The 12,400-nt window shown below is 45.0% G+C and overlaps 1 protein-coding gene across 1 annotated transcript in view; it reads left to right on the forward strand.

Moving 5' to 3' along the window:
* The window catches only part of PPM1E (protein phosphatase, Mg2+/Mn2+ dependent 1E), a 267,386-nt gene that overhangs the window by 204,758 nt on the left and 50,228 nt on the right, over positions 1-12,400 (forward strand). Inside the window, exon 2 of the mRNA XM_033922820.1 lies at positions 7,512-7,630. Coding sequence (XP_033778711.1) covers positions 7,512-7,630 — 119 coding nt within the window. The remainder of the gene's footprint in view (positions 1-7,511; positions 7,631-12,400) is intronic.

A 12,400-nucleotide genomic window follows, 5' to 3' on the forward strand; every position in this document is an offset into this window, starting at 1 on the left:
TTAAGTGACTTGCCCAAGGTTACAAAAAGCTGTTGTGAAATTTGAACTGGGCTTTTCTGGTTCTCAGCCCGCTGCTCTGACTATTAGGCTAGCTTTTGACCTAAACACATGCTAACACCTGAAACCTAAAGAAATATATGGTTAGTACAGCAAAAAAAAAAAAAAAAGCTTTGCATTATTGTTTACATATAGATATTTGCTTTCTATATAGAGGTGAAATTAAGGCCCTTAATTAAAGTAATTATACACTGCAGGACATGGAAGACAGCCGTGGAGAAACAGGCTGTAATTCGGCCCAACGTATGTCTTCTAGTTTAGCAAATGTACTTATCCAGCCCTGCCTGGAAACCTTAAGGATTCTGATCAAGAAAATCTACCCACTGGTTTTACTGATGTAATTGCGTACGTATTCCTAGAGTGGAACCATTTCTCACACCACGTCAGCAACCTGCAGTATTTTCTGAACTGCGTATAGTACCAAATGTGCATTTCTCAGGAGCATATGCATAATGGAGAGGAAAAATAATGACAGATTAGCTTTTAGTTAAAAAAAAACAACAAAAAAACCCTAACCCCCAACCCTCAAATTCCACCTGGTCTGCAGTGTGATTGAGGCGAATCCTTGAGTCTGTGTGTGCAGCACTGCTCAGCATCCTGTACTCCCCAGAGTGGCATTCACTGTACAGACTAAATGAGATTTGTGTTGTGCTTTTGTGCAGGGGAAATTTCCGTATTAAACCCGTTAATGTCCTAATGTCGTGTGCACCTCATTAGCATACATATTGCTGAGGTGCCGGTGACTGCGTGGGCAGAATACTTGGGCTCTGATTCTGGAAATGGCTCTTTTTTGATGTCACAGTATTGGAATGGCTCTGGCTTGGCTGTAAAATAACTGGAGAAGTCATTCCTTTAACATATACAGACTGCACTGTCAAAAGAACCAAATCACAGCCTTTACACTGTTTATTTGAAAAATCTTTATGCTGCATGGGAATGACTTCTGTCATCTGAACATATGCCAATGATAGTCACTTGGTGCTCTCTTGGAATAAACCAAATTATTCAGCAAAAATAATCACGATTCTGGAAGAAAGCCACCCCTAAATCTGCCTCTTATTCTGAAGCAGAAGCACTGTAACATGCAAGGTCATATATCTATGAGCATGGTAATCTTAATTATTTTCAGGGTCAGAGATTTGACTTGATTTCATTTCAAGGTCACAGTACATGTGTATGAAAGGGGGGAGGGAAGGAGTGAAGTTCTGGGCTTTTACTGCATACTGTCAGGAACTACCCTGGCATGTAAAGTACTTCCATTACACCCCCCTGTGGCGCACTTATCAAATGAATTTTTTTAATTCATTTATAAATCACTGCAAAATATGCCTGTTAACCACCACTCCCAAGCAACCCATTGAGAATTTAATGCAGCAGCTTACAGAAATCACTGGGCTACAATAATGAGCCTGTTAACATACAGTTTCTGATATTGTCTTGAAACACCCAATAAAATCTTAACACTGTAAGGGCTCCTTTTACTAAGGTGCGCTAGCGTTTTTAGCGCACGCACAAGATTAGCACGTGCTAGGAGAAAAATTACCGCCTGTTTACAAGGAGGCGGTAGCGGCTAGCACGCGCGATATTTTAGCGCATGCTAAAACCGCTAGCACACCTTTGTAAAAGGGGCTCTAAGATGATGTACAAATATCAAGCAACTGACCACAATCAGGGTTCCTGTTTAGGACTTAAAAGGGGGCATCTTCTTTGCCCATAAAGGTTACCAGTTTGCTACTATGCCTCGGATGGACTTTAGTAGAAAGTTAATTCATCCTATCAGCAGCATGTCTGTTTGGTCATCGCCATAACTGTAGGGGGAATTAAATGGAACTTACCAAGCTTCAAGTTGATTAAAAATTTGGTACACCAAGCATCAGAAGACTGTCTAAGGCAGTTTCTAACATTAAAATTATAAAATCAAATAAAATTTAAATATACAATATCAAGTAGTAGGAACATCAAAATAGATCAAAAAGTATAATATCAAATAGTTGGAAAGAAAAGGAGTTAAGAGAAGAGAGAAGAAAAAGTGTGTTACGTATACTGTATATAGTATATACACTATACACCAGGTGTGTCAAAGTCCCTCCTCGAGGGCTGCAATCCAGTCAGGTTTTCAGGATTTCCCCAATAAATATGCATGAGAGCTATTAGCATACAATGAAAGCAGTGCATGCAAATAGATCTCATGCATATTCGTTGGGGAAATCCTGAAAAACCGACTGGATTGCGGCCCTCGAGGAGGGACTTTGACACTAGAGAATGACAAGGTGACAAAACTCATCACTGGCCTTCTCTGAGATCCTCCCAGTACCAAGAGCGGATGGAAAGAGACAAGGGGAATTGCAAGTAATCAACGCCTGGATGAGACGATGGTGCGAAGAAGAAAGCTTCGACTTCGTGCGCAACTGGACGGCGTTCTGGGGAAAAAGCAAGTACTACAGAAGGGACGGACTACACCTCAACAAGGAAGGAGCAAGAGTTTTGGCAGGCAACATGAAGAAGGCAATCGAGAAGGCTTTAAACTGAAAGATAGGGGAAAGCCGATAGTCGACCACCGGTCGATGGCACGGATAGCAGGATGCCCCGACGAAGAAGCCAAGGACTACTACTCCTACACAAGAGAAGACGACCTCACAGCCAATAAGGGAGAAAAAGCAGGAAGGGACAACTCAGACACAGGAGGGGACGACCACACAGCAAACAAGGGTGATAACACAGGAGCAGTAAAGGATACCGTAATTGAAACTATAGGGACGACCACAACCACTGCCCCACAAGCTTTGCTTTGAAGAATGTTGGTATAGAAGGACTGAGGTTGAAATAGACACTAGAAAATGACATGGGATTATTTCCCGCGGTTATCCGCGGGGACGGGAACGGTGACAAATTTTTTCACCGTGTCATTCTCTATTTGACACTCATGCTATACACCATTCTTCATATACACTATAAACCAGGGATCTCAAAGTCCCTCCTTGAGGGCCGCAATCCAGTCGGGTTTTCAGGATTTCCCCAATGAATATGCATGAGATCTATTAGCATACAATGAAAGCAGTGCATGCAAATAGATCTCATGCATATTCATTGGGTAAATCCTGTAAACCCGACTGGATTGAGGCCCTCAAGGAGGGACTTTGAGACCCTGCTATAAACTTATTCCAGCAAATAAGTCCTCCTGGAGGAGCCACAACTGGGAAAAAGGAATCATTATCTGTAAAGGCATCTTGGAATAAGATCATTTTTAGACCTCATTTTACACACACACCCCTCCCCTATTATGAAGCTGCGTTAGGCTTTTATAGTGCCAACCACAGTGGTATTAGCTCCGACGTGCGTAGAATTCCTGTGAGTATCAGAGATAATATCACTGTGCCGATAAAAAAAGCCTAAAGTGGCCTTATTAAAGGGGGGGTAATTAGAGTCCAATGTTCCCAATAGGGAACAAAAATTTGATGCACTCTCATAAAACATCTACTGAACTAATAAGAGCAAAATATTTTCCTCTTATCAAGTAAAAATTGTTCTTTGTTTTAAAATAAATTGGAACTCATGTAACTGCCTACAATCTGTGGCACATAAGCTCAAAATTAAAAAAAAAAATAAAAAAAGGCTATAAATTTACCAGTTTCACCAATTTGTATATCATGAAATCCATGCTATAGTGTATGGTCTAGTTTTCACAGAAAATTGTCAAAGAGGAATTTCGAATTATTTTGACACATTGTATGCCAATATTTATGCAGTACAGTATGTGAAAAGTTATGATACAGATTATGTCAGTGTTACCTTTGGGAATGTTAGCTCCCCAGAGGACAATAATGTACGGTTTCTGAGCAGGAATGCAACAAATATCATCTTAGCTCTGTCAGGCCAATTATGCAACTACATTATTGCTTTGCAATATAGGAATACTGCAATACAGTCTACCTGGAGTGGAGCAGTGGCCTAGTAGTTAGAGCTGCTGCGTTAGCACCCTGAGGTTGTGAGTTCAATTCCCACTGTAGCTCCTTGTGACTCTGGGCAAGTCACTTAATTGCCACAGGTACAAAATAAGTATCTGTCTAAAATATGTAAACCGCTTTGACTGTAACCACACATGGCATAATGTAATACAGCATCCCTCAAAACCATGATTTTTAAGTATATTATGTTGTATGACATAGCTGGATAGGGTAACACAGGAGGGTCAAATCCACAAACACAACACTCAGATGCGAAGGAGTGGAAAAGTCCAAAAGAGACTGGTGTACACAGAGTGTTTCACAAAACATAGCTGTACAGAATTTTCTCCAATGTTCTAGAATGTTCTTCCGCCTTTCATACAATCCTTACATTTATCTTTGGATTCAAGGTTATCATAGAACATTCTAGAACTTTCTACAGATTCTTTGGATTTGCCATCGAGATATACACTGGTGCAAAAAAACTGACCCATCATGTTCCAAAGAAATGATGCCCCTTGGCACTCATATTGTGACTGAACTGGCTGCAGTCCTTGAAAACCCCAAACAGCATAGCTTGTATTTTGACAACTACTTCTCATCCTATGAATTTTTTTTCCTGGAATTAAGAAGAAATGAAATGAAGGCTATTGGCACAGTGTGTGAACATATACAGGAAAGTGCCCACATGTTCCATTCAAACAGCTGGTAAATCAAAGCAAGGATGACTTTAATTATGCATCAGATGGAAATGTTACCTGTGTACATTGGTATCAAGCATTACAGTAGCCAGGAAAAGCAGAAGATAACAGTCGAACAGCCAAAAATGATTGGATTTTACTATGAAAATATGGGTGGAATCAATGTCTTAGATTGGCTTTTGGCTCCTACCCTCCAAATATACATTCAAATGGTGGTGGAACTCGTTCAATAATGGTCTCAACATGGTGGTTGTTGCTGTCTGGCGATTGCTTTGCCATTCTGTTGGGCAAAAAGAAGCAATGGTTTCAGGTGTGAAATAGCTACTGTTGCAATGAAAGTGAGACTTGATACACAATGAATGAGAAGGGTTGGCCACAGTCAGCCAAGATGTTGGGCAATCCCTTGGTGGTCATTTCCTCTCACAAACAACACAAGGACATTGTGTTCAGTGCCAAAAGAATACAAGAAAATGGCGTCAAATGTGTCAGAAGCAGCTCCATGGAACATTTCCCAGAATGTCATAATATGTGATTCATTGCCTAGCTTCGCTATTTGCATATTTGTCTTGACTTATGTTTTTGCCATGTTTTATCATTATTTGGTAAGCATTTTATTTGTCAGACCTAACAATATTTGTTAAGTATTTGTTGTTTTGCCTTATTTTGATTAGTTGTTTGTGAAAAAATAAAAAATCTAAAAAAAAATTTGTCCTCTGGGGTGCCAACATTCCCAAATGGGAACATAACAGAAAGTGACATGGAAATAACCTTATGGTCCAATTCTGTGACCAGGAAGTGTCTTCAGAGGGAGAGCCAAGGCCGGCGTGAGCAGAATGTTGAAGACTGTGCTTGCGCAGGCAAAGAGTTAGAGGTATGGTAGGGAAGAGAAGGCACACAAGGTGGGGGAGCAGCAGGGAAGGAGTAGAGGCAGAGAGGGGGCGTTGGTGCCCCCACCAAGACGGTGTCCTGGGCGGTCCACCCCCCTTACTAGGCCACTGCCTGTAATTCTGTAATTTATGTTCCAATTATGTGAAGACAAATAATACAAAATCGTGAGGGTCTTCGTGTTCTCTTAGGAGCATAGGGAACCAATAGTTGAGATAAATAAATTGGTAATCCTGAATAGTGAACCTTTTGCTCTAACATCAGGATTTTGAAAGTTATTCTGTGATTGACTGGTTCTTGTCATAGTAAAGACGAGATGTAATCAAATTTATGTGAATTGGTAACTAGTTTTAACCATATTCTATACTATTTGTAATCGTTAAATGTTTGACATATGTAGCAAAGAATGACAGTAGTCAAGTTGAATTAAGGTGAGGGAATGGATTTAGATGCGGAGGTCTTGATGAGTATAAAATTTATAAGTTTTTAGAAACAGTAATGTACTATAATAGATATTTGTTGTCTGAAATTGAGTTGTTGGTCATCTAGGACTTTTACACTGATAGGCTGATATAGAAAGATCACTGGGAGGCTCCATGTGGCTACCTACAGTGGTGTAGTGAGAGTGAGTGGTGCCCAGAATGGTAGTTCTCCTCACCCACCCTCTTCTTCACCCCCTGCTCTTTCCTGCACCCTCTGCCGTGGGCATTTCCTTCCCTTCCCCCCTTGCCTCTTTAATTTTCCCAGCATGAGCATCGTCGCAAACTTGCTGCATGCGTCATGTCGGCTCTCCCTCTGATGTCACTTCCGGGACCCATCAGAGAGAGCCCACACTGGCACGGGCAGCAAATTGGTGATACTGCTCGCGCCGTGAAAATGAAAAGAAGTATGAGGGAAGGGGTGCATGTGTGTGGCGGGGGGGGGGGGGTGTCGGGAAGTAGCGGGGAGTGAAGAAAAGGATGGATGCCGGCGCCCCCACCAAGATGGTGCCTGGGGCGTACCACCCCCACCTCCCTCCTTACTACTCTACTGGACACCTAAATTAACTTTAGGCACCTAACTTAAAGCCAGTTAGGCCTTTACAAATAGCGTTTATTTATTTATTTTAAAATTTGTATACCGCATATTGGTTATGCGGTTTACAAATTACACTTTGTAGAACAAAATAACAAAAAAATGGAGGAACTGGAAAAAATATCCACATAAATCAAATAAAATAAGAAAATTCCAGTTTAAATATGAACTGGTGGCACTTGCTCGATGCCTTAACCCCTGGTGAGCACTTAACTTCAAACAATTTGCACCATCTGAAGCGTTTCCCCTTTTCAGCTATAATTGTTTGAAGTTAAGTGCTCACCAGGGGTTAAGGCATCGAGCAAGTGCCACCAGAGCATATTTAAACTGGAATTTTCTTATTTTATTTGATTTATGTGTTTACAAATTACATACACATTATCTTGAGCTCCCTATGATCAATAAAAAACAACAACGAGTGTAATACAGGAAGGCAGTATTGTGACATTTCTACCTGTAAATCACATGCAACCTAGAAAGCTGCTATTTACACATACGGCCTCTTTTGCAAAGCCGCATGGAAACAGCCCCCGAAGCCCTTTAATTCTCTATGGGCTTCGGAGCCGTTAGCACAGAGCAGCCACTAGCGCGGCTTTGTAAAATAGGCAGATAGTGATTCACGATGCAGAGATCGCAAGAGGGCATGGCTTGGGCAGGCCAAAATTCCCCATCATATAGGGGGAAAACATGGTCAATATTCAAAGCAATTTAATTGGACATGAGAAGAAGTTCCTGCCTGGTTAAATTGCCTGTGTGGTTCCAGATAGTGGGACTGGGCTAATAGGACTGAATATTTCTCTCATTAGATCTTCCAAGCAATGTGGATTTTGTTTTTCATTCTTTCTTGCAGTAATTGTCCTTTCTTTCTGGCTGCCACTCTGGCAAGAGCAACATCAGATGAAATCCTTCAAAGTGACCTTTCTGCATTCTATGTCCCAAATCATGTGGATGGCACAGAGGGGATCATACGTGAGTACCTGGGCATGGACTTCAATGCCACAGTCTGTATGTTCATCTTTAAGAAGGTACCAAATGAGTCCTAAAATATCTTTCCTGTGATTAGTTACCGACTGATTTGGTCTTGAATGTGCCCTTTTTTATGCACCGGATTAGTCCTGGTTTTCTTAGGGCAACTACTATGTCATCATGACCTCAGTGGGGTCATACCAAGACTGAAACATAAAAAGATGAAGGCAGATGAAGACCTTATGGCCTATCTAATCTGCCTACCCATGTCATCTACTATCCTTTCCGCTCCCTTAGAGATCCAATGTACTTGTTCCAAGCTTTTTTAAAATTCAAATACAGAATCAAGCTTGTTGTGGTGACTTGGATTAGTTGGCATCCCTAGCCATGATGTTAGTCTTTATATTAAAATAAACCTTAGGGAAGCATTGGTGGCTCTGGTAGGCACTGGTGTACCTAGCTGGTCGGGAATCCGGGGTGGAGCACCCCCTTCTTTGGCCAGAGCACCCCCTACCCCCTGCACAAAGCTGTCAACTCTGCCGGTCCCCTGCCCTATAACAGGAAGTTGATGTTAGAGGGGTCAGAGGCCAGCGGACCACAGACCTGTGACTGCTTCAGCACAAGCATCCTTCACCTGGGGCAGACCTCCTTTGGTACACTACTGCTGGTGGATGACTTATAGTATCTTCTTGCACACATGTATAGATGATAACAACAAAGTTACACTAGAATACACAAAGACTGTGTAGGGATAGGACAGACTCTCTGTCTTCTGAACTGTAGACTGATGTTTGGCTGAAGCTTCATAAAATGATGCAATAGAAAGGGTGACCCGTCAAATGTGCGCAGGACATTGGCGCGCTGACAATTCCACCCTGACATGTCCATGCGGGACAAAAGCACGCCACCCCCTATGGCTTCCCGTTAGTGCTCTGAGGGGGGTTTGGGAGGGAACCCCCAAAATACGCTTCTGTTGAGGGTGTGTGTGGGGGGAATCCCCCACTACACTTAAAACTCCCTCTCTCCTCCCGAAGCCTTCCTGTTTCCACTCTTCCGCTCTGAGAGGGGGTGTGGGGGAATGTGGGGGGAAAACCCCCCACACTGCAATCCCACTCTCATTCAAGGGGATGCCAACGTTGAAAATTGCCCCTAAACTCCCCCCCCCACTACACTTACAATTGCGCCCCGAAACCCCACTTGTTGGTACACGCATTTGACGTAGTGGAATTGTTGGGACATATTTGTCCTGCGCGCTATTGACTGTGTACCAATAGAAAGATGTAGATTATATGCAGACATACACATACTACAGTATTAACACTATGAAATAGTTCCTTCAGTGTTTTTGCAGCTGCCTTTGTGCTTGTTGCAGGTTTCCAGGTCTCTCTGCATCTTGTCAGGTAGAAACCGATGTTTCAGCCACCATTTTTTCTTCAGGGTATGCCTTGAGGTCTGCAGTTTGTCTCTGTAACTAGTGGATCCACTGTCCTGATTGGGAACAGGGCAGTCCGTTGGTCACCAATTTGAATTTTGGTGGAAAAGTCAGTTGGTCCCAAATTTGAATTTTGGTGGGAAAATCAGTTGGTCTCTCCCCCCCCTCCCCCATTAGAATGGAAAATCCCTGGTGAGTTTAAGTCTCTGGTGAGTTCTCCCCATAAAGCTGGGTTATAGGGTTTCCACAGCCGCCATTGTGCTTGTTGCAGGTTTCTGGGTCTCGCTGTGGCACAATGGCCGCTGCGGAAATCCTGAGAGAGCACTATTGAAATGGTCCATTATGACTAACCTCCCTTTTTTCAAGCTGCGCTAGAAGTTTTTAGTGCGAGCCGGCAAGGTAAATGCTCCGACGCTCATAGGAATTTTATGAGTGTTGGAGCATTTACTGCGCCGGCCCGCGCTTAAAACCTCTAGCTTGATAAAAGGGGGCCGTAAGTCTTCTTTCTTGGAGAACAAAGGATGTTTAATAAATGGAAGCCAGAATATGGCAGAAATCTGCTGAGCCTTTTGCTGCTTTTTGAAATGGGCAGCTTTCCAGTGGCTTTACTAGCCAGATATGGAAAGGGACTGACACCTGGTATTAACCCAGGACAAGCAGGCAGCATATTCTTAACGCATGGGTTACGTCACCGACGGAGCCCCGGTACGGACACTTTTAACTAGAAAGTTCTAGTTGGCCGCACCGCGCATGCGCGAGTGCCTTCCTGCCCGACGGAGGAGAGCTTGGTCCCCAGTTTCTTCGTTTCCGCGGAGCGAAGAAGACGCATGTGTTTTCAACAGCCGTTGAAAAACGAGTTTCTACCTTCCTGCTCGCGTAAATTTTTTCAGTTTCTTCTCTTTTCTTTTTCTGATTCCTTATTTTTACTTTAAAAAAAAAAAACTCGTCGAGTTTTCTTTATTTTTCTGGCCGGCCCCGGCGGGGCCTGTTGCCACCATACAGGCCTCCGGATTCGATTTTGCGGAGGCCGTGTTTCCCTTTATGCCCCCTCAACCGGGCTTTAAGAAGTGCCAGCGGTGTGCACGCCCGATCTCTCTCACCGACCCGCACAATTGGTGCCTGCAGTGCTTGGGTCCAGAGCATTGGGCTGACACCTGCACCCGCTGTGCTACGCTTAAAAAGTGCACATTAAAAAAATAGGCAGATCCAGCAAAATATTCTGTTCGGTACCGGATCTGCCATGGAACCTATCGCGACGTCGACGGCACCTCAAAAGTCGGCACCGACTACGTCGACACCACCGGATCCTTCTTCGGGGTCGCTGGCCCCAAGTAAGCCGTCTAAGAAGCCATCCACTTCCCTGGAACGCCCTCCTGCCACGGTCGCGACGCCGACCCTTCCGGCACCGCACCGACCCCGCAAACGCTCCGCTCCGATATCGGTGAGTGCCTCGTCATCGGCCTCCTCATCGCGTAGAGCGGCACCTATGGTACCGAAAAAGAAAAAAGCGGTACCGGTGCCTCCCCTGGACGACCGCATCGTGGCCATACTCCAAACCCAATTACAGGAGCAGCTCCAGCAACAACTACAACAACTGTTGCCGGCGTTGCTGGCCCCGCACCTTCCGGTACAGGACCGGTCCGAGCCTCGCACTGTCCCATCGGTGTCGACCCCTTCGGTACCGATTAATACTTCCATGCCAGTGCTCTTGGCTGAACCACATCTTTCCCAACCTATAGTGCAGACCTGTGCTGATGCCGACCCTTCCCGGTACCAGGAACGGCGCCGGTCTTCCTCTCCCGGTACCGTCTCTCTCAAAGACCCGCCATACCGAGCCTTCCACACCGATGTCCCGACGTGCACATCCCGACATCAGGGACCCGGGCTTATGGGAAGAATCCCCGCACGGTACCGAGGAGGACGCTTCGTCGACCGACGAAGAACCCTCGATGGCTGACACCGCTTCAAAACCGGAACAGTCCTCTTTCTCCAAATTCCTTAGGGAGATGTCAGCAGCTCTTTCCATCCCCTTAGAGTCCGACTCTAAAAAGTCTCAGGCTTTTCTCGATGCCCTAGACTTTGAGCAACCTCCCAAGTAATTTCTTAAGTTACCCGTCCACGACATCCTACGGGAAACTTTTTATAAAAACTGGGAGACTCTCCTCACTGTCCCCGGGGCCCCTCGCAAACTGAATAGCTTGTACCGGGTCATTCCAATCCCAGGATTTGACAAGCCTCAATTGCCCCATGAATCTCTCCTGGTGGAGTCCACCTTGAAGAAAACTCAGGGTTCCAGTGTCTATGCCTCCACCCCTCCTGGCAGAGAGGGAAAAACTATGGATAAATTTGGCAAGCGCCTTTTCCAAAATGCAATGTTGGCCAACAGAGCAAATAATTACACCTTCCACTTCTCCTTCTACATGAAGCATTTGGTGCAACAACTCTCCTCCTTACAAAAATACCTTCCTGAACGTAAGGCTCCCCTCTTTCAACAGCAGATTTCGAGCCTACTTCAACTCAGGAAGTTCATGGTAGGCTCCATTTATGACTCATTTGAGCTGACCTCTCGAGCATCTGCCATGGCTGTTGCCATGCGACGTTTGGCCTGGCTGAGAGTCTCTGACCTCGACATTAACCACCAAGACCGCCTGGCTAACGCACCTTGTCTTGGTGACGAACTCTTCGGGGAGTCCCTGGACTCAACAACCCAGAAACTCTCAGCACACGAGACCAGGTGGGATACTCTGATGAAACCTAAAAAGAAGACTCCGCCTGCTCGCCCCTACAGACAGCAGTCTTCCTACCAGCGCAGGTTCTCGGCCAGACCTCTCAACCCGCCACAACAACAGCCTCGCCGACCTCGTCAACAGCATCACACTCAGGCTCGCTCCCAGTCTCACCAACCTGCCAAGCCTCTCCCTCCGTCAAAACCGTCTCAACCCTTTTGACTTTTTTCTCCAGGGCATAGCCAGTCTCCCACCATCGTTACCTCTTCCACAACCTATCGGAGGACGCCTTCAAATCTTCCTCAGCCGTTGGGAGGTCATCACATCAGACCAGTGGGTCCTCAACATCATTCGCCACGGCTACTCTCTCAACTTCCAGACTCTTCCACCAGACAATCCTGCCATAGAGTCTGCTTCCCACTCCTCCCAATCCCACCTCCTCCTGAAGGAGGTCCACTCCCTCCTTCTTCTCAATGCCATCGAAGAGGTACCTTCAGACCAAAGGGGTCAGGGATTCTACTCCCGCTACTTCCTAGTTCCCAAGAAGACAGGAGACCTCCGTCCCATCCTCGATCTCCGGGACCTCAACAAGTGTCTGGTCAAGGAAAAATTCAG

The sequence above is a fragment of the Geotrypetes seraphini genome, chromosome 15 (assembly GCF_902459505.1).
Source record: "Geotrypetes seraphini chromosome 15, aGeoSer1.1, whole genome shotgun sequence".
Classification (NCBI taxonomy): domain Eukaryota; kingdom Metazoa; phylum Chordata; class Amphibia; order Gymnophiona; family Dermophiidae; genus Geotrypetes; species Geotrypetes seraphini.